A 23186-nucleotide genomic window follows, 5' to 3' on the forward strand; every position below is an offset into this window, starting at 1 on the left:
GCACCAACAGAAATAACAACCCTCAAGTTCAGAACTGGGGGCACAGCAGTTGATGGAAGCACAACAAGTTGTAACAAAGGGAATTGAAAAAAGACAAAACCTCATCTGGAGTATAGGAATACTTCTGACTTCTCAAGAGATCACTATTAAATACCCGCAGTGCACAAGCCTTACATCTGAAATGACCAGCACTACTGAACACTGGGGCCAGGGACCCAGCAGAAGGTACTGAAATGATTAAACAGTGTAATTTTCTCCCTGTTCTGCCCTTAACTACCCCTGCCACGTCCCATAGGCAGTATCTGTGCTGAAGCTAACAACTGCGTCCTCTGCTAAGCTCTCCCCTCGCTCCAAAGCTAATGAATGTGCCTCAAAAGGGGCTGGCAGGAGTTACCTTCTCCCATACAGGCTGATTGATGGACAGAATCAAGTTGAGCTCAGAGAATTTTTTTCTCAGCCTGCACTTGGTTTGAATTCAGCTCCCATTCCAGGCTTAAAGAGGCACTAGGAAGCCTGCAACCTGCCTATTTTTTCAAGTATATCATCAGATCTAATAACAGAAAACACCTTTCTCCACAAACTGTGCCCTTCTCGACAGGCACACGGGTTTCTTCATTCAGCAGTAAACACTGAGCCTCCCTGGCACAAGGGTTACAACAAACAGCTCTGGGAAATTTTCTGCTGAACTGAAAAGAAGTTGGAAGATGAAATCAAAGATGTGCATCAGATGTGCCAGTACCAGGAGCTGAGACAGCTGCACAACTGCACAGCACTCCCAGCCTGTAGGTATCAGCCACACAAAGTGAGAAGTAATCAGCCATGTCCTTCAAGGCTGTTTGTGTGCCCGCAGTCCTCATCACCTGATGAGGTTTGCTCTGAAGTTAACGTGCCCAAAATGGGAGGTATGGACTGGGAGGTTAATACCAATATTGATTTCTTGTGGCCTAAAACCTCTGTCAAATGCAGCGCATTTTCAGTGCTCCTCTGAAAATTCATATGGAATGCTTCATTCCACTTCAGATTTGAAATGCCAATCTGAAAGGTGCTTTGCTCCAGCTTTGTTGAAGAAACAATTCATTACAGCACTTAATCTTCCCGATAAAAGAAAAGGAGATTTTAGCCTGCTCATAAGCTCTACAGAAGCCATGACTAATTAACCTAATTATAGCAGTCTGTGACAAAATGCAATCGTACTAAAATTACGCCTCAAGTAACCAGAGTTGCCAAAAACTCCAAGGCTAATAAGCCAACACACATTAATAGGACATAAACACTAATAAAATTGACACCCGTTGTATTATTTATAGTAGCATCAATACAGCAAACAATCACACCACAAAAGACGATCTGAAGCATATTCAGTAATAAAGCATTCGTTATCTGGAAATGCTGAAGTACATTAGGGCAGATTACTGACCAGTGACTTCAGGTCCTCAAGATGTGCAGCTCATGCAGACAGAGGTCCCACAGCGAGGATGCAGACTTTGCATCTTGGAGCCCTCACAGACATATTTACATCCCATCATCCCCCAGCTCTGCAAAAGAGTGGTGTGCAGAGCAGCATCTGCACGGCATCACGTGGTTGTGTCCCAACCATAAGCACCAGGAGACTCAGAATGGGAGAGGAAGCTCAGTGGGAAGAGCCCACCTGGGAACCAGATGAAGCACACCCGTGCTGTGTATCATGTGATAGAATAAGTTCTGAAGAGTGAGTGATGGGGTGTGGATGCTCTTTCTGGTGTTTATGAGCCTGAGCTGGCAGTTGTATCAACTCCATGATAGCAGTGAGGCAGCTGAAACCAACAGGATGGAGCACAGGGGTCCAGAAAAAGCCGTTCCACCCACATGTGAAAGGGAACTGGCTGGCACTAAAAGGATCATCCCATAGAGCAGAAAAACTCACTGCAAACTGAGAAGGTGTCTGTCTGGAGAGTGCACCAACTGCAGGAGGACTAGCAAATGCATCCCTGAGCACTGCAAAAGCGTAATGCTTCCACAGATGCACTAAAAGATCTTCAAAAGGAGAATCAGAGCCTGACACCCCAGCAACTTGTGATGGCAGCCAGTTCAGCTCCCAGAGGAAGCTCACAGCACTGAAGCAGAAAGAAGCAATGCAGCACCAAACCTTCCCAATCAGTAAAGTATTTCAACTCGGAAGGACTTAAGAGGAACTGAAATGCAGCGCTCACCCAATATATCCATACATGGAACACGACAAGGGACAGAGAAAGGGTGCACATAATTCCTCCATACTGGAATTAGGTCTTGGAGAGAGAGAAGAAAAAGAGCTGGTTTAGTAAGAAGTGACAGGTTTGTTTTATGGCTGCAAATGTGACTGTGACATTTTGAAGATGAGCTCGGTCACCTGTGTGTGCAGAACAGGGCACAGGGCCCATCCTCACTGCCAGTGAGAAGGCAGGGATGGGAGGTCCTCCTCTGAGCAGACACATTTTGCACAAACTTATCCTGAATCAGGTTGAAATCCAGCATAACTTCCACCTGCTGACAAGTGGGTGCAAACGTGGGATAACACACATCTCTCTAGGATGCTCTCCCTCAGCTCTCATCCCAAAACACACGGCAGCTGTTAGACAACCTCACTGCCATGACAGCATGTTTTTTTGTGCTTTTCTTTGCTCACCTGGCACAACTGTGCCCCCAGCACATGTCTGCAGATGGTCATATCTGCCTTAAAGTCTCACCTCCTCCCAAACACAGGTGTGAGGATCTTTGCAATCTGGGTACATGAGACATTCTTATTCCTTACAGAAGGAAAAGCCTAAACCTCAGAGGGAAGAAAAGCCTTCTCAGAGACACAGAGGTAATCAGGAGTAAAGTCACACAGAGCCCTCAAAGCTCATCTCGTATCAGCAGAGCTCTCCAACTCTGTGTGTTTTTGTGCTGTTTATGTATGGTCAGAACTTTTTCAACCAGTGCTATAAGGACTGGCCTGACAGATGCTGAAAGGCCCTCAGAGGAGATAAGAGATGCTGATTCCACACATTTCAGGTGAAAATACGTACCTTGATTCCTCCCCAGGAGTGATTAGACAGGAACTCCACAGGGCTTGTGACTCTGGGCTGTGCTGGGTATCTGAGAAGGAAATCCAGTTCTACTGCATTGATTTCTTTACTCATCAGAAGTATCTGTAATTTCAAGCAAGCAAGATATCCTTGAGCAGTCAGGATACAGAGCAGCAAACACTTTATCAGATTAATCATTCAATGTATGTAGCTGTCAAGTGTGCAGATAAAAAACACACAGTGTCCAGTGCTGGAGGGCTGAAACATACCCTGCAGGTGCTCTGTGTCTCCCCAAGAGAGGACCCAGAACAAGTATGGAGACATAACATAAAACAGTCAAAATTTGGAAAAACTGTGGGAAAAGTTGTGGTTTATATTCACAGTGCTGGTGGAGATGCAGGCAGGAGGATGTGCTGCAGTCCCTGTGCTTGATACCTGCAGCTAAAGAACAAACAACTTTCTTGCAAGGAACTCGAGCGTGCACCCCTAGGGCACACCACCAAGGTCTTGTCCACCTCTCACCATTTTCTTCTATTGAAAGTAATTGGAGACGTACTGAGAGTGAAAAAAGCCTCACAGCACATGCACTGGGAGAACGAATGTCCTTTAGGTCGCCAGCAGTGGTGTGCTGGAGAGCACATGGCCATTCTGCTGCCATCAGTGTGTTCACCACCAGTGATGGCTTTGGGGAACACATGGAGCAAGACCACCAGAGCAATGCCTGGGGCCATTCTGGAAAGCTCTGGAGGCTCAGGAGCCCAGCTGGAACCGCTGCACTGAGTGCTGCCAGACTGCCCGTATCTCTAAGACAAAGTCTGAACATTCTGAACACAATTTCTGGAAGGAAAAAGAGCAGTGCTGGCATGGTGAGCTTCTCGTTTCCTTGTTACAGATCCTAGACTGTATCTCATTGCTGCCTACTGGGCAATGGCTTCTGAAGCATGTCTGGCATCTCCTCCACCAATGACAGTAATGAGCTACTCAGTTCAAGAGCCAACTGATTCTTTACATGGGAGAGTCCTGCAACTCATCATCTAATTCCCTCCACCCACTGAAACAGTGGATGCTGGTTTTCCTGATGCCTTGAAGTGATGCCTTAACTATCTTTCCCGTTCAATGCAGGGGAGTTGGACTAGATTACCTTTAAAGGTCCCTTCCAACTCAAACAATCCTATGACTCTATGATATAGTTGCAAGTACAATGTGTGCAAGGTAAATTGTTTATTCAGACAAATACATTATATGAAAATGTAAATCTCTTTTGGGTCACAATTGCCTGACTGCAAAATTTGTGTTGACTTTTACACATGGACATTAACTAAATAAATTGTTAGAGGTTATTTACACAGATGTATATTTGCTTTTCCTTTCACACTTCATATTTTGCTACGTAGAATTAAAATAAAAAAGTCATGGCAATCACTGGATTAAGGCTAACTAGACCTTCACACTGTTTAGGCTGCTCGAATTTGGTTCTCGCCTGCATTCCACATTGCAGGGCACTTACGTAGCCGTTCACTGCACAACCACTTTGTAACATAATGCCAAGCACAATTATTGACTGCATCTGATTTCGGTACAGAGATACAGAAACATCTCCTTGCTCACATGGTAGCATAAAAAATTATAGCAGAATACAAGACAGAGCAACAGCAGCTATGTAGCATGCCTTCTTTCTGTATACAACCATTCAGCCTTGAAGACCTGCTTCCCTTCTGCAGGTCCTGCAAGCAGGCATCTCTCCCTCAAACAGCCATTCCTTGGTGTAACACAAATCAAACACAGCATCTGTGACTGCTATCAGCAAGAGATGAAGAAAAGAAAATCAGTTCCCCAGCCCTTGCATTTGCTGCTCTGATACTGAAGGCATAGCCGTGCCAGCTTGGCTTTTCTCTGTATGCCAATATCTTTGCCAGTACAATCATCATAGAATCATAGAATGGCCTGTGTTGAAAAGGACCACAGTGATCATCTGTTTTCAACCCCCTGCTGTGTGTGCAGGGTCGCCAGCCACCAGACCAGGCTGCCCAGAGCCACATCCAGCCTGGCCTTGTACGGATTGCACGCCCTGGTGGTGCTTACCTGGAAGGTAACCTGTGCAGTGTAGGTCAGCTTATCACACTCAAACAGCCCTCGGGTCGTGTACTGGAACACAGAGAAGGTGATGCTGTCTATGAGGTTCAGCACTCGCACCTGGAGGCTCTCATCAGGAGGTGCCCTCTCAATGGCTTTCTGGAACACAATGCTGAATGCCTAGGTGAGGAGACAAGAACTGTTTCTAAATGCTCTTTTCACGCACCAGTGCATCACCTGAAGTGCTGCGACGAGCGAAGCCAGCTCAGACACTGAGCCCTGCAGCCACGACCAAAGCAATCCCAGTGCCCAGCAGTGCGGCCCGGCAGCAGCAGGATGCAGGGGACACCTACAGACTGGGCTCTGCATCTGCCTCTGGCTGCTTTCTCATGGCATACCTGTGACACTGTGCTCGTTTGGGCTTCAGCAAGATGTGCTGGCTGAATTAAGACGCAACGGGTAGAAGAAACATTTCTCAGACTACGTTCTCTCACCAAGATTACACAGCTCACTTCTCCAAAACACTGAGCCAAAGGCGTCGGTGTTCCCAGAGGAACCTGTTGTTTCACAAATGCTTCAACTTAAAACCAGCAATTCCCTTAAATACAGAACAGTCCAAGGAGTGCGCTATTGTCATGCTCCAGCTCAGGACTGGATAAGGAGGGCAGGCAGGGCTTCAGCATGGAGAAGTGGGATCAGCCGAGCACTAAAATCCCCTGGGCACGGGTGCACTGTGAAGAAGGATGCTGTTATATAAGACACCAAGGACTCTTGTAGAAACATTCTGATCTAAATTAAAAAAGACTTAAAAACTTTCGGAACAGATTGAAGAAACCCATTAGCAAATGATCAGATGCAACTGGAGAAAGGAAAAGGCCTGTGTCCTCATTAGCAATGCAAAAGCCCAATACACTGAGACCAAGCTAACAGGAATTAACCAGGCCGGTACAAATTAATAGCACCAACCAGACAAGGCATGGCTGTGTTGACAGCATTATTTTTAGGGCTCGACAAAGGGAGAATGATGCCTCAACAAATTAAAGTAACACTGATACCTACTGCATTACTGAATAACTGCAGAATGGATTTTTCTGCTTACATTTCTTTAAATAGAGTTAAAAAACGCAGCAGAATCGTATATAAATCTTGTGTGCTCTAATTTATAATGGGCTTTTAGTTGTATGGCAAGTATTTTAAAATCATCTCTGCACATCTTTCCTCAATGTTTTATGATCTGTCGTCCAAATTTATTAGATAAAAACATTTCAGTAAATAATTTGCCATGTATTTATACTCAATACTAATGTGAACTGGAAAACATAAAACAAACAAAACACAGATGAGGGAGATTTAAGGTGAAACTTCAGATACTCACATATCTACTACGTATGTGTAGGGAATGAATCTTTCAAAGGGCACCCTTGCATGAAAGATATCTGTACATTTCCCTGGTAAAATTATTGCAGCATATGGATTGTAGATAACAAAAAGAAAAGCTTCTTTGCGGATTGGCTCAAAATATTGTATTCTCTTCTCAATTACTTTTTCCAGGTCAGTTGGCAATGTAAGAAACCATTTGGAAGAAGTACTAGATGACAATGCCATCTCATTTAACCCTCCATTCCCCAAAATGCCTTTCCCATAACAAAAAAAACAGTGTTCCATTTATTAAAACAATAAAAATGGAACTCTTCAATAAATACCACAGAATCACAGAATCACAGAATCACAGAATCACCCGGGTTGGAAGGGACCTCAAGGATCATGTAGTTCCAACCCCCCTGCCTAGCAGGGCCACCAAACATACACATTTAGATCAGGTTGCCCAGGACCCCGTCCAACCTGGCCTTGAACACGTCCAGGGACGGGGCATCCACAACCTCCCTGGGCAGCCCGTTCCAGGGCCTAACCACTCTCCTCGTAAAGAACTTCCCCCTAACATCCAACCTAAATCTTCCCTCCTTCAACTTGGATCCATTTCCCCTAGTCCTGCTATTGTCAGCCCTTATGAAGAGTTTACTCCCCTCCTGGGTGTAGGTTCCCTTCAGGTATTGATAGGCTGCAATGAGGTCGCCCCGCAGCCTTCTCTTCTCCAGGCTGAACAAGCCCAACTCCCTCAGCCTGTCCTCATAGGGGAGGTGCTCTAGCCCCCTGATCATCTTAGTCGCCCTCCTCTGGACCCTTTCCAAAATCTCCATGTCTTTCTTGTACTGAGGGCTCCACACCTGGACACAGTACTCCAGATGGGGCCTCACAAGAGCCGAGTAGAGAGGGACAATCACTTCCCTGTCCCTGCTGACCACCCCTCTCCTGATGGAGCCCAGGATCCCATTTGCCTTTCGAGCTGCCAGAGCGCACTGCTGGCTCATGTTGAGTCTCTCGTCCATCAGGACCCCCAGGTCCTTCTCTGCCGAGCTGCTCTCAAGGACCACTCCTCCCAGCTTGTACGGGTGCCTGGGGTTCTTCCGGCCCAAATGCAAAACCTTGCACTTTGCCGTGTTGAACCTCATTAGGTTCACCCGAGCCCAGCTTTCCAGCCTGTCGAGGTCCCTCTGAATGGCATCCCTTCCTTCCACCGTATCAACCGCACCACTCAGCTTGGTGTCGTCAGCAAACTTGCTGAGGGTGCACTCAATTCCCTCATCGATGTCATTGATAAAGATGTTAAAGAGCACCGGTCCCAAGACAGACCCTTGGGGGACACCACTTGTTACCGGCCTCCACCTGGACATAGAGCCATTGACCATCACCCTCTGTCTGCGGCCTTTCAACCAATTGCTTATCCATCGGGTCGTCCACCCATCAAATCCACTTCCCTCCAATTTGGAGATGAGGATGTGGTGGGGGACCATGTCAAAGGCCTTGCTCAGGTCCAGGAAAATGACATCGGTCGCCTTCCCTTCGTCCACCAATGCCGTCACTCCATCATAGAAGGCCACAAGATTAGTTAGGCATGACCTTCCTTTGGTGAAGCCGTGCTGGCTGTCTCGGATCACATGCTCATTCTTTATGTGATCGAGCATGTTGTCCAGGAGGATCTGTTCCATGATTTTCCCAGGCACGGAGGTGAGACTCACCGGCCTGTAGTTCCCCGGGTCCTCCCTGCTCCCCTTCTTGTATATGGGAGTGACGGGGAGATATGGGAGATACCACGGTCTCTGCTGGCCAGAACTATAGACACCATCACAGCAACTCCTTTCCATTGCAGCAGGTCCTTAGAGAGACCAAGACTCAGAGCCTTGGGCAGTATGAAGGGAATGCAGAAAAAGGGTCCCTGCCTGAGGAGCTTCCAGGATCAAGGAAACAGCTTGAGAGAAGCCCCCCTTCCCAACAAGGAGCAGAAAACAAATGATGAAGTGATGCCCCAACATGAAGCAAAGACGTGAGCGATTAATTCATACTTCACTCTGAAGATCTAGTTCATTCACTGCAGCAAGTGGAGTCTCAGCCTACTCTCACCTGCCATAAGGGAGCCAGTATCTCAAAACTAGTCAAGAAACCTGAAAACAAGGTCATAGTCACACTCCTACCAAAGCTCCTGGCTTCCCACCACGCTCTGCTGCCATGTGGCAAATGGGACAGCTCAATCACAGAATCACAGAATTGCAGGGGTTGGAAGGGACCTCTAGAGATCACTGAGACCAACCCCCTGCCAAAGCAGGTTCCCTACACCAGGTCGCACAGGCTCATGGCCAGCCTGTTGTCCACCAGGACGCTCAGGTCCCTCTCCGCAGAGCTCCTCTCCAGCAGCTCATCCCCCAACCTGTACTGCTGCATGCAATTATTCCTCCCTAGGTGTAAGACTCTACACGTGCTTTTGTTGAACCTCATCCGGTTTCCTCCTGCCCAGCTCTCCAGCCTGTCCAGGTCTTGCTGAATGGCAGCACGGCCTTCAGGCGTGTCAGACAACCCTTCCAACTTTGTATCATCAGCAAACTTGCTGAGGGTGGCCACCATCCCCTCATCAAGGTCATTGATGAAGATGTTGAACAAGACCGGACCCAGCACCGACCTCCCCCTGGTGAACCCATGCTGACTACTCCTGATCACCTCCTTTTCTCCCAGTTGTCTGGAGATGGCATCCAGCACAGCTGTTCCATCACCTTTAGAGGGACAGAGGTGAGGCTGACAGGCCTATAATTACCTGGGTCTTCCTTCTTGCCCTTTTTGAAGACCGGAGTGACATTGGCTATGCTCCAGTCTTCAGGGACCTCCCCTGTTATCCAAGACCTCTCAAAGATGATGGAGAGAGGTTCGGCAATGACCTCCACCAGCTCCCTCAGCACACGTGGATGCACCCCATCAGGTCCCATGGACTTGTGGACCTTAGTACTGCCTAGGCGCTCACACACCCCCTCTTTCCTGACAAAAGGGCAGTCTCCCACTCCCCAGCCCCTCTCACTAACCTCCAGGGTGTGGGAAACCTGAGGGAGAGCCTTTTCACTGAAGACGGAAGTAAAGAAGGCATTCAGTATCTCTGCCTTCTCAGCAACCCCGTTACAAGAACCCCCCCCCTCACTTAGTAAGGAGCCCACATTCTCTCTCGTTTTCCTTTTGCTGTTAACATACTTGAAGAAGCCTTTTTTATTATCCTTTATCACTTTAGCCAGATTCAATTCCAGACGGGCTTTAGCCTTCCTCGTTGCATCCCTGCAGGCCCTGACAACATTCCTGTATTCTTCCCAAGTGCTCAGACCCTTTTTCCACATTTCATGGACCTTCTTCTTTCCTTTGAGCTTGTGCATGAGCTCCTCGCTCATCCACACAGGTCTCCTGCCTCCTTTTCCCCATTTCTTGCTCACAGGGACACACTGATCCCAAACTTGGAAGAAGAGCTGTTTAAATGCTGAACAGATCTCAGAGGCCCCCTTACCTTCTAACACCCTAGCCCACGGGATAGCTCCAAGTAGGTCCCGGAAGAGATTGAAGTTGGCTCTCCTAAAGTCCAGGGTAGCAATCCTACTTTTTGTTTTGCTTCTTCCACTCAGGATCTTGAACTCCACCATCTCATGATCACTACAACCCAAGCTGCCCCCAACCTTTACTTTTTAACAAGTCCATCCTTGTTGGTGAGAATAAGGTCCAGCAACACCCCTCCCCGCGTCGGTTCCTCCACCACCTGCATCAGAAAGTTGTCCTCAACGCACTGCAAGAACCGTCTGGACCGCGCGTGCCTGGCCATGATGGTCATCCAGCAAACATCTGGATAACTGAAGTCCCCCATAAGCACCAGCGCCTGGGAACGTGACGCTACATCCAGTATCTTATGGAAAGCCTCATCAACCTCCTCCTCCTGATCAGGGGCCTGTAGCACACATCCACAACAGTGTCACCCTTATCAGCCTCCCCTTGATTCTCACCCACAAGCTCTCCACTGCTACATCACTCTCTCCCAGGTGGAGTTCAATACATTCTAGCTGCTCTCTCACATACAGAGCAACTCCACCACCCCACCTCGCCAGCTGATCTTTCCTATAAAGCACACAGCCCTCCATGACAACATTCCAGTCATGTGAGCTGTCCCACCACTAGGAACAGCAATCATTACACTGCAGTGTAAATGTCATTTTAGAAGCATTCTCCAGTTGTTCCAGTGGAAACAGTTCCAGGAAGGAATGTTCTCCAAAGCTGGGACACCACTTCTAGCTCACCATGTCCATATTCTCTAGAGCATTACTTTGCTGAGCAGGGAGGGGCAGTCTGTGTAGAGGAGACAGAAGAGCAGGCAGGCCACTGGAGTACAAGCCCTTTGGCTGTGTCTGTCCTGCATTTATTTTAGAGCACAGGACACAAGCAGGTTCTCTCCCAGCATCATCCCCATGAAGGTGTCCAAACTGTTACCAAGAGCCTGCCTGTCTCCAACCTGCCAGCAGCCTGCTGTAAGGGGTCAGATGCCCTCAGATCCCATCAGGACTTCCAGGCTAAGGGCTCTTGTAGGGGACCCTTCTTGCCTTGGACAGGTAGAATTGGCCACAATTTGCCTGTTGTACAGAGGGCAGCAATACTCCCCACTGAGGTCTCAGTGGGACAGGGCCGTGTTTACAGAGCAATTTGATGTTTTAACACTGCGTCATTTGGGAAGTCGGGACTGTTTCAACGTCAAGGTCTTGGATAATTGCTAAGGGCAGCAGCAATTCTCGTTAACTTATGAAATATCTGCACAGACATTATGACCCCGATGACATCACAGCTACAGAACTAAATGCAAACATAAAGAAAAGACTGACTGAGGAAGCAAGCGACTCCCAACACTGTGCTAAATCTTAATGCATAAATATATAAAATACACAGAAAAAAGTACTTTGTTGGCTCTTTTCCAAGATGACCTCTTTCAAATCCATTGCACATCTTCCTCGGCCAAGCCAAGATAGCTGTGAATATGGAGGAGATAACAAATGGCTTGTAAAGTTCTACTTTGCAAATAAACTTCTGGAATGTTCTGTAATCAAGGCCATTAATGCACCTCCAAGCCAGACTGTGGCTTTCTACAAGCCGTCAGTTCACTTGCCTCAACAGAAACCAAGCAAAAGAAAGGAAAACTCATTAAGACTGATCTAATCTGATCTCAGTCAGGGCTCAGCTGCCCGGCAGTGCTGCCACAGGACTCACGGGGACAGTACCTTCAGAGAGAACTGGTACATGGGGTGGATGGCACGAAGGTCATTCATGGCAAAGTAGAGCAGAGAGGCCCGCGCGGCGGCAGGCCTGTAGTGCTCCCTCGCCTCATTAATCTTGGCTTCAGTCACCTTGGACTCCTGGACCTGGAGGGAAAACACAGAACGACGGCACTGTGAGAACATCTCTGTGAGCTCTGTGAAGCTGCAGCTGGGGGGAAGGCAATTCCTGCCACAAAGACACCAGGTCAAGTGGTGGCCAACCTGCCCTCAACCCACCCAGCTTGAGCCTTCTCTCCCAGCAGCCTCTGTCCTCGGGCACATCCTTCATTAACTGCATTCATCCTCATGTCCAATCCTCTGTTTTCCCAAGCCTCCCCCTCCAAAGTTCTCACTAGGGTTCCTGCTCTTCACTAACTGGAATTATTTTTATAATCAGTGAGTTTCTCCTGCTAATTGCCCCCATCCTGTGCAAATCATTAATAACAGGACTGAACAGACAGTGCTGCTCATAAGACAGCTTCTCCCAAGCTGAGAACTGCTAATTTTCTCAGCTACTTGCTGCCTTTCCTCTCTAGCACCTAATGCCTCCCTGCCTTCCTGGCCAGGTGTCAGCATAGCTGCCGTGATGGACACAGTGAAAATCCTTTTGGCAGATACATCATCCCACTAACATCTCAGTCCTGTTCATTCTTTTATTCCACTTCAGCAGCATGAAGCGACATCCTCGAGCCTCCTGGGGATTATGGTAGGCTCACGCTACGTACAGCCAGAAGTGCCGCAGCGCTGATCCACGAGGTTCAGCAAACAATTCCATGGGGACATGGCAGAAATGGGATCAGTACGTGTGGCACAGCCCTGCAGATCACAGCACAGCCCCCAGAGAAATGCACACTGCTAGGCACAGACCCGAGCTGCTAGAGCACATCAAACCTTCCCACTGAGACACTGACTGAGCACTCCCTGCTGCACACAACCAACACACACGCTGGGGTCCGTGGCACATCTTCAGAAGCAATGATGGGCTGTAACGTCTCAGATTCCTTCATAAAACAGCTTTAGAGTCTCTTGCAGAAACATGCATCTGCATGGATCACGAATACACCTAACACACTTCTCCACATCCTGACCCCATCTTTGATAGCATCTACATCTCTCCACTGACTATGCAGGGAGCCTTCAGCATCGTCCAGACAACTAACTTTCAGTTGTCCTACCCCAAAATGCTTAACAAATCCAGAAATGCAAAATCCAGAGGAGGAGACGAAGACAGCTGCTTTCCATAAATACAATGGAGAGGACTCCTCAGAAAGAAAATCTTGACTTATTTTTTCTGTAACCAAACCAAGAACAGAGTAGGGGTTGATTTGAGAAGCAGACTTATAATATTGCCCTGAAGCAGCTTTCTACGTGGGTACCAAACTCATCAAAACCAGGTGCAATCTCTAAAATTCATCCTCACTGCCACAGAGTTGGCAGGGATCATCTTTACAGCCCCCACTTGTTCAGAAATAGAAACATTTCAGGAACAGTTAATTCAGTAGGGTGATATCAGCCTTGCTGTGTCAAAGCATTCCTTCAGCATCCCCTTTGAGGAGTACAAGCACACCATCCCTAGGAAGCTGCAGGCACGTAATGTCCCTCAGACAGCTAGCAGAAATCATTTCATTTCTTAATGTGGAGGCATGAAGTGAGAGGCAGCCTGATCCTGACCTGAGCACGCAGGTAACATGTCCGTGGGCTGGAGGACAAGCACAGGCTGTGAAGATGGGAGGGCTGGGGGGGCAGCATCTGAGGACAGCCAGACCGAGGTCCTGCTGCAATACATGCTGTGATACATGCAGTTCTTGAGCCTACCTGGTGTAAGGGCAAAGCCCATGCACTTAACTGTCCCTGTGTGGCCAGCAAGGTGACCTGGGTAGGTGACAGCACTGGCAGCTGATTTACATCCCAAGGAATGGAAGGGTACAAAATAGCCAAGCTCTTGCAGATTCACTCGAGATCACAAACTCAACAGACTGCGGTCCCCTGGCAGCACTAAAATGCAGCTTAATTGAGGAAGTGTGATGCGTTCAGAATTATGCTGGAGCAGTTTAAAGCCGCCTTGATACAGTGTGTAAATTTTATCGTCTTTACATCAGCCACTGCCATTTTCCATTGGTCTTAAATAGGCCATTTAACATACAAAAGCTCCAAAGAACTGAACGGCTTGAAGCTGGCCAGAATGAACAGCACTTCAATTTATATCACTTTCTCTTCACTACTCAGCAGAAGAAGAGCCCAGCATTGCAAAGATGTGTTTCACCCACAAATCCTTAAAGAATACGTCTCACACAATTTCCTCTGAGCTATCACTGTCATTTTACCTTTTCTTCAATTTCTGCTGCTGTCTGTTTAGTGGTCTCCAAGTTCTCCACCAATGCTGTGTCTCCCAGGAAGTTCCCAGATGCTGACGACAGCCGAGACAACAAGTCGTCCTCTAACGTTTTCAGGGTGATTTTGAATCCATTCTGTTGCTTTGTGAGATCTGACTGCAAATCAGCAATTAATAAAGTCTTAGGCACAAAACATGCAGGATTAACCCCCTTCACAGGGTAACAGGCTTCTAAGTGACTGTTGCCACAGTCCACATTGATTATTCCTGCTTTGATTCCTGCATATGAACAGAGCTCTGGGAATTCTCCATACCACTGATTCAGGGAAGGAAGCACAGAAAGCAACAGGAGAACTCAGCCCTTCCGCTCAGAAAGTATTAAAGTGTTGGAAATAAAAAAGGAAAAGACTTTCAGCTTCTGTCTCAAAGAATCACAATTAGAGAACGGTTTGGGTTGGAAAGAACCTTAAGGATCATCTGATTCCAGTCCCCTGCTGTGGGCTGGGTTGCCATCCACCAATCTCAAACACACACCCTGTATCTCTGTCTTAAAAGTAAGTATTTGTGAAGCTTATGTCAGCCTGGATAGTTCCTCTGGAGCAAGCCTAGGTACCAATAGATACAACTTGTCCTTGTTAACCTCTGCCTTTCCCACTGCAGACCAACACCAGTACCACCAGCAATGGGAACCAAGCGATTGAACACAGATGGGGAGAACATCAGCAGGCTCCCTGGGGTTCAGAGGTGAGCTACTCATCTTGGGATCAAAATGGAAGGGAAACTCAGTCTCACTCAACTGCTGCTCCCATTTGCACCCCGCACCCAGGGTCTCCCTCAGACCACCAGCCCGCAGTGCTAGAAGCTGCGCACACCAGGACAATTCCCATGGCAAAGGGTTCGCAAAGACAAGGCTAATGTGGCCAAGCAGATAGAGACCAGTGGCAACCATTTTGTCACAAGGACTGACCTGAATTTGACTGTTTCTGTGAAATAATGCCCCTTGGCTCTCCCCAGCCAATTGCTCTGCTTCCCTTTTCTGCACAGATCCCACTAACTGACACTGCTCATGGCAGAAAGAGACTTCTCTCTCATGGCTTCTTTCTGAACTTCTCCTCCAGAACAGAGTTCCTCCTGAGAAATGTGACTGCACTAATCCAAGTGCTTGCTCAGGGAAATAGCATCTTTCCTGGATTTGAAGTGCACCATGTCATGGCACTATGTGGTCCTTTTGCAAACACCTACTGTAGAATCATAGAATGGCCTGGGTTGCAAAGGACAACAAACATCATCTGGTTCCAACCCCCTGCTGTGTGCAGGTCTCCAACCAGCAGCCCAGGCTGCCCAGAGCCACATCCAGCCTGGCCCTGAATGCCTGCAGGGATGGGGCATCCACAGCCTCCTTGGGCAACCTGTTCCAGTGCCTCACCACCCTCTGGCTGAAAACTTCCTCCTCATATCCAACCTAAACCTCCCCTGTCTCAGTTAAACTTCCCCTGTCTGAGCACCTATTCCAAGCACCAGACCAGAAAACACGTTGTGGCACAGCCATGCACCTGATTTGGATGCTGTGAAGATACAAGCCTGGTGGCTATTCCCTACAAAAACGGAGCCAACCGCTAGCTTGACTGTGTATGAAAAACACTACTCTGTTGTACAGTTTTAAATCCCCACACTTCCTGTAAGCGACAGAACCGAGTAGTATTTGCTCCGTTACCAAAGGTTTTTCAGCAGATTAGCTAACTCTCCCATTAAAAAGTCATCTTTCAATATTTGGGCTGAGATTTCACACACTTGCTGCGCACGCACTCGTTTCGTGTCAGTGCCAACCTGAGGATGCAGCAGTGCGCACCGACGCGTGCCGTGATTCCTGCAGCAGGGCTGTTCTCAAAGGCCTGCTCCTTAGGCCTTACACACAGGTGGTGAATATTTCACAAGTCTTGAAACACGCCTTAAACTAACACAGTTAATTCTGTAAGCTCCTGTCATTCAAGCATAGCATGCCTTGAAAAATGACATTTTGCAAGCTATTATTGCAGACCGCGGCCTGCGAGCCTGCTGCTCCTAATGAGGCCGCGTGTGACTTCTGCTCCAATAGCTTGTAATCACTACGCAGTGTCTGAAAAGCACCATCAGAAGGGCACACAATGCTGTATTTCCCTCAAAAGCCTGCATCTGTTGCAGATCTCTCATGCTATTGTTTTCAGCAGGAGCAAGGTCATCATTTCTTCTTCCTGCAGTGGAGCTCATTATCTGCTATTTCACAGCTGATACATAACAGTGCTGGTTCAGGAAGCAGGTGATGCTGGAAGCACTTACTGTTTTGTTCCTGCAGCTCACCTGGGCTACAGGCCTGGTGCAGGACTTGTTACCAACCTGTGTGATCTGGAACAAGACTTGGAGCACAGCAGTGACGGCTTAGAGCACCCGTAGAGAAAGGACCTCTCCTTTGGGAAACCCCAAAGTACACACCTGTACTGCTCCCCACAGCTCTCAGACAACAGCTTTTTAATGTCAGCGAATGAAATGGGGGTAGAAGAAAGGATACAGAGGGGAAAGGAAGAAATAAGCTTAAATATTTAAATATTCTTACTAAGAAAATTACATCCCACACCAATCTGCAGACAAGCTGAGCAGTGGGCCCAGGTGAACCTCATGAGGTTTAACAAATCCAGATGGAAGGTCTGCACCTGGGTTGAGGCAACATCTACTACCAAAACAAGCTGGGGGATGAAAGGATTGAGCGTAGCCCTGCCAAAAAGAACTTGAGGGCACTGGTGGATGATAGCTGGGCCTCGCAGCCCAGAAAACCAACCCTATCCTGGCTGCATCCAAAGCAACATGGCCAGAAGGGCAAGGGAGGCGATCCTGCCGCACTGCTCTGCACTGTGAGGCCTCACCTGGAGCACTGCATCCAGATGTGGAGTCCTCAGTACAGGAGAGACATGGAGCTGTAGGAGCATGTCCAGAGAAACGCCACAGAAATTATCCCAGGGATGCAACACCTTCTCTACAAGGGCAGGCTGAAAGAGATGGGGCTGTTCAGCCTGGAGAAGAGAAGGGTCTGGGGAGATTGAGACCAGAATGTCAGTATCTAAAGGAGAGCTATAGGAAAGAAGGGGACAGGCTCTTTCCGCAGGGACTGCTGTAATAGAACAAGGGGAAATGGTTTCAAACTTAAAGAGGGGAGATTTGGGTTGGATATAAGGAAAAGGTCTTTTACAGTGAGGGTGGTGAGACACTGAAATAGGTTGCTCAGAAATGTGGTGGGTGCCCCATCCCTGGAGACTTTCAAAGTAAGGATGGATAAGGCCCTGGGCAACCTGATCTACGACATGGAATCAGTCTCTCTCCTTGTGACAGCAGCCATTACCAGCAGTGCTGTTGCCCTCAGTGCAGCAGTCAGCGACCTCTCTGTGCTGTGGGTCACCCCATACAGTGCCCAGCAGCAGCAGGAGCTGCCCATGGTCCCCAGGCTGCAGGGATGGTTTGGCTCCCACAAAAAGCCACAGCTCACGCATTAATTGTGGTCATTATGCATTCTTTATGCCATCTTTTGGCTCGTTAGTGCATGAGCCCGTTTCAAATGAAATGCATCGTTAAGGCTGCACGGATAACATAGTTTAGAATCTCATTAAAGAAAAGATGATTACAGAAGTGGCCTGGCCTGACCGAATGTGTGCACTAAATTCATTCTGACTCTCAGTAAATATTCAGCATTATACATATCCATTATATCACTAAGTGTGCCGCTAGCAACAAGGCTTTTCTTTAAAATGATGTATTGAGACAGAAGCAATATTTATTTAAATGCAAAAAGAGAGAAAACATTTTGGCCATTTACAAACAAGAGTGAATAAGAATCAGAACAGAAAAAAATTAGTTATCAGCCTCACAACATTTACAGTGGGACACAAATGCCTAAAATTAAGTGAGATTAATCCTACCTCTAAAGTAAGAGTGAAAGATGGAGAAAAATGTCATAATGTGAACCTGCTTCCATTTAGAAGAAGAGTAGGAAAAATAGTTTTCTACCCACATTTTTGGAGGAAAAGGCTTGAAATTGCTGTCTAAGTGCTCCCAAAAATACCAAGAAAACAAAAAGTAGCAGAAAATCACTTCTTCCTCAACACTTATCATCTGAGAAAGGTCGTGAGAGATGGAGCTGTGCAGCCTGCAGAAGAAAAGGCTTTGGGGAGGGCTGAGAGTGGTCTTTCACTGTCTAAAGGGGCTGTGAGAAAGAAGGGTACAGACACTTCTGTAGGGTCTGCTGTGATAGGGCAAAGAGAAACGGTTTCAAACAAAAAGAGTGGCACAGGTTGCCCAGAGGTGGTGGCGCCACATCCCTGCAGACAGCCAAGGCCAGGCTGGAGGGGCTGTGATGGAGCTGTGGGTGCCCTGCTCAGTGCAGGCGCTGCACTAGATGACCCTTAGGGGTCCCTCCCAACTCAAACCATTCCATGATTCTACGAGAGAAATCTGATCTTACGAGGTGCTCAGCAGCCTCTCCGCCTTTACACATGAAATGCTATTTGTCTGAAAATATGTATATTATTTTTCATCTCATCCTGCCCACCTTGAGCTGCTCCAGGTCGGGCCGCTCCGCGCTGACCACCGCCGCCAGCAGCTGCTCCTCGAGGCCGTCCCGTGTGACGGTGAAGTTGATGAGGGTGCACTGTGCCTGCAGCTCAGGCTGGAAGTGGGGGTTTGCCAGCTTCGTGTGCAGGATCAGACGGAAGGCAGGGTTGAATTCGCACTCCTTGTCCCCAATCTTAATGTACCTGAAATTGGAGCAAAAGGAGCATGGGTGCACATTCATTCCGGGACAAATGGTGGCATCAGCCAGTGGAATCCACCAAAAATGGACTTTGCCATCTCCATACAGAAATCACTTTTAGAGCAAAATAATTTAAGATGGACACACTTGAAACACTTCTGATTTAAGCTAAAAACCCCAGAGCACCCCTCCTCAATTTTGGAGTTTCCAGCATTGGGATGGGCAGTTGAAATCAGGAGCTCTCCATGCTTTTAATGGAAGACTGTACTCTTCCCAAAGATGGAATATGCAGGAAAAGCCTCACAGCACAGAGATTTTGATTAGCTACAGCCACAACTGCCTGGTGTGCTGCTCAAACCAGGCTGCCTCTGGTGGCACTGAGCAGCAAGGCTGGGTACAGGGAGCAGCTCAGTACCATTCTTGGGAGGAAGCACCACTTGGGAGAGCTCAGCTATCTCCCATTCCATCCAGTACAAAATTCAGAGAGCTGGGAGGCTGAACTCCAGGACATGAGTGCTCTGAACACAAATCTAATAACACCCACAGGAACTAGAGGAAAAGGGGAACAGGAAATGCATGGGGGGACAGCGATACTTCCAGGGACGCAGATGGGCTGTAGTGGAAGCAGTGGTGTCACCACAGGAATTTGAATACACTCTCCAGTCAAACATCAGTCCCCTAAGTCTCTCCTTGTCTACCCCTGTTTTTTTTACGGCTGGGAAACAAAGGAAGAGAGAGAACACCCAGCACAAGCAGCTCTTGGCAGCACCCAGCACAGCCTCCACTTCTTGCCCTGGAGCCACCAGCAGCTGTCTGTGGGGTCAGCCACAAAGGACTGGGACTGACACAGGTGCTGGAAAACAAAAAGCCCACGGTTAAGTACAAAAACAGTCCCCATGGAACTGTAGGAAGATGAGATTCAGAGTCCAGCCAGATTTCTGTTGTTTCCTGCTGCAGTGTGAGGTACTGAGGCAGTGCCACCAAGAACCTGCCCTCATTAGAATCACATATATATTCCTAATGTATACATCTGCAGCTGTAATCACAAAGGATGCATAGTGTTTGCTAAAATTCAAGGTTACCTTTTCTTCATAACAGCCATAGCTATTTTGGTCATCCAGCATCAGGACAGCCAATTACAGACACCAAGGTCACCCAACCCAGAGGAGGATCGCAGGTCTCACTTTCACGTGAGCTTTGAACGGTGCTGTCCAGCTAAATGAAAAATCCAGATTTATTTCATCCTATGAGTGAATGACCTGTGACTGCCTGATTTAAACACTCTTGAAGGGAAGGTGTTCGTGCTGCCATAGACAAGCATACTATATGAGGTCAGGAAAGGAGAGCACAGCAACACAAAGCACACTCACCACGGAAAGGGTAGAAATGGAAGCACCTGGGCCACAGAGCCTTCCCAAAGCTCACCTTCCTTTCTTGATTGTTTCTCGCCCCAGTAGCGGCCCCAGAACTGGATCCACGGACTCTCCCAGGTTTTCAACCAGAACCAGTTCTCCTGCAGCCAGGGCTCGTTCCATTGTGTCCAGATACCTGTGGAGGCAGCATTAGCACCCAGTACAGCAAGCCTGGGGCTGGCTGAAATGCACTGCAGCAAGGAGGCCACCTGGGGACAGAGGGATGCTCCAGCTGTGATGCACTACATGCACGTGTCAGGAAATGGCAGAGAAGAAGAGGGGTTGGATGGTGACAGCATGTGATGCTGTAAGTGGCACTGTCCAGGAGGGAGAGAGGCAAGCAGGTAACAGCTGTATCCTCTTTCCCAAGAAAAGATGGGTCGGATTGTGAGGTCTTTTTGCAAGTAGTTTGTTTTCCCGTAGAAGCCACTGGTGCAGTTAACCTTGCATAAAAGCAATCAGAAGAGCAAGCTGCATCCTTGCTGTGCCCTGGGGTCAGGAATGAGTTTAGGACAGTGGCACTACCATTGAATTCTTCTTTCCTCACAAGGGAATTGGGCCCCTTTGCAATGTCTGACTCCCCTCTCAGGGTATCTGCCAGCTGTGTATGTGGTCAGGAGGGGAAAAAGAGATGCACAAATGTCTGCAACGGCAGCATATGAATGTTACAGGGTCTGTTCCTCCTGGAGATTTGTGCCTTTTCTGGCATCCTTACTTTTCCCCTTTGAGTAACTGCAAGGTATAGTGACCTGGTTGGCCAGGAAACAGAAGTTTGCTCTAATGAAAAATACCGCTGTTTCCAAATGTCTTCTCAGCCCACATGAGAGCAAATCTAATAAATTCTTGTTATTTTCTATGATAAAAGCAGAGACAGATCAATGCTCCAGTAGAGGCAAAGCCAAATACCCCCAAACAAGCACTAAGCTCTTGGGTCACTCTCAGCTACTGCCAATGCAAAATAATGCATAAAGAGCCAAAAATCTCAGAGTTAGCATCCAAGCAGGGATCTGACTTCCCAGATGGGAGTCCTCACTAGTGGGTACGAGTTCACATAGCAGGAAATGGTGATTTGACCAGAGACAAATGCCAGGAGTCAAAAAGCCTTCCCACAGAAGATGTGTCCAGAAGAAGGCAGGGGTGCTGTGATGAGAACGTCCCAGCTGGTGCCAACACGGAACAGAGTTAGCCCAGAGGGGTGGTGACCCTCACACCAGATTCACCTTTGCCTTCTTCCAAGTTGTAGGAAGCTTCACTCATGGTGAAACCAAGTCAGGACACAACACGACATGAGCCTGAGGGTGATGGCATAGTCCTCTGCATCACCCAGCCTCCAGCACACTGCTCTTTGCAATCTCTGTTTCTGAGGAGTTCCTATGGTAACTTGGCCAAGCACCAAGCAGACCCTCTATTTAATGAGGAATCTCTATCATTTTGGTAATGAATAAGCAAGAAATACTTTTGAGGGTTTCCCTTCAATGTAATGGGCTCAGATGGCTGCAGATAAACACACACCGCTTGTCAACCAGAAGGAGCAGGTAGCCATGAAGAGGCACTGTTATGTGACACAGCTGATGCTTACCCCTTCTGCCCAATTCGGATCACCCGCAGGTCTTGGCCATACTTTGCTTTGATCCATTTGACTCCCTGCAGCTGGGGATCCACCAGGAGGGGCCAACGCTCGCAGTTGGTGAGAATGGTGGCATTTTCAGTGGACATCCGATCGGCTGGCAGCCCCTCATTCTGCCAAGCTGCAATGTCAGCATCATCTGTCAGCATGGTCAGAGGGTCTAGGGATGGGGTTACAGGGATCGGCACCTGGGGGAAGGAGAAATGTGTCAGCACAAGGCAGTGAGCACGGCTTAACACACACAGAGATGAGCGAGCGAAACAACTCAAGCAAATTTAGCTTAATTAAAAACTGAGAAGTTTTGTTTATCAGTGTTTTGCCATTCTACGGGGTAGTTTTGATCTAATATTAAGTGTTTTCCACTCCTGTTGCGAATGAATGTAAATTATGCATGGATCCCAGAGATTTTTGCCTGCTGAGTGCTGAGAGCCCTGAAAAGCTGCAGCCCACCCAGCCACCATCAGACCACACTGCTGTGTATCAGCACTCTGAGATGACAGCTTAGAAGAATATAATTAACACTCTCATCAGCCTGCTGTTGTGCTGCAGAATGGCATCTGCAGTTCCAGAAACACTTCTCTGACATGGGAGGCCGCTTCTGGGTGCGACAAGTAGAAAGTTATCTGTGCCAGTTATCTGCACATGAAGGGTCGTTAATTTCCAAATGGAAATAGAGCCAACTTATGTGAAATCTCTAAGCACCAAGTCAGGCCCTTTTTGGAACATTTCCTTTCTTAACCAAGCTTTTGGTTTAGTATTAAAGAACACAGGATGATTTGTTTTCCTCTCTCATCCTAGGGAACTTGCTCATTTTCTCAGCTTTTGATTTGGGCACCACTGCAGTTGTGACCTTACATAAAAGCCTCTTGGCATTTCACCAGGGTTTGTAACATCCAGTTAGGTAATGATGTGCAAAAGCTCAGTCTTGCAGGAGACCGAGCACATGTTAATTTATTGATGTATTAAGTACCTAGCAGGAAATATTGTGAAATATTACCAAGTCTGAAGCATGATGGCCATTTGCTCAGAACACCAAAACGTGGATGAAGCTCAGGAGCTGAGAGGCATGGCCTGCACGAATAGAGCTCATGTCTTGCATGAGGTACCATCTGGAGTCTCTCCAAGCCTACCAAAGTGCTGGCAGTGAGCTCTGTCTCTTTCAAGCAGTCTCTATGCCATACTATCTCCTCTCTAGGCTGCCCCTGACTCCTGCACAAACTGATACTGGTCTCCATGTTTGGGATGCTGCTCTGCGGCTTCTCCACTGTCCATAGGGGAATGGAATCACC

The 23186-nt window shown here is 47.9% G+C and overlaps 1 protein-coding gene across 1 annotated transcript in view; it reads right to left on the minus strand.

Moving 5' to 3' along the window:
• Positions 1-23186, minus strand: part of DNAH9 (dynein axonemal heavy chain 9) — a gene marked incomplete at both ends in the record, with an annotated part of 190321 nt that overhangs the window by 51034 nt on the left and 116101 nt on the right. The window contains 7 exons of the mRNA XM_079544232.1: positions 3024-3146; positions 5106-5276; positions 11717-11857; positions 14077-14241; positions 18658-18862; positions 20284-20406; positions 21850-22085. Coding sequence (XP_079400358.1) covers positions 3024-3146; positions 5106-5276; positions 11717-11857; positions 14077-14241; positions 18658-18862; positions 20284-20406; positions 21850-22085 — 1164 coding nt within the window. The remainder of the gene's footprint in view (positions 1-3023; positions 3147-5105; positions 5277-11716; positions 11858-14076; positions 14242-18657; positions 18863-20283; positions 20407-21849; positions 22086-23186) is intronic.

Source organism: Tetrao urogallus (assembly GCF_951394365.1).
Source record: "Tetrao urogallus genome assembly, chromosome: 18".
Classification (NCBI taxonomy): Eukaryota; Metazoa; Chordata; class Aves; order Galliformes; family Phasianidae; genus Tetrao; species Tetrao urogallus.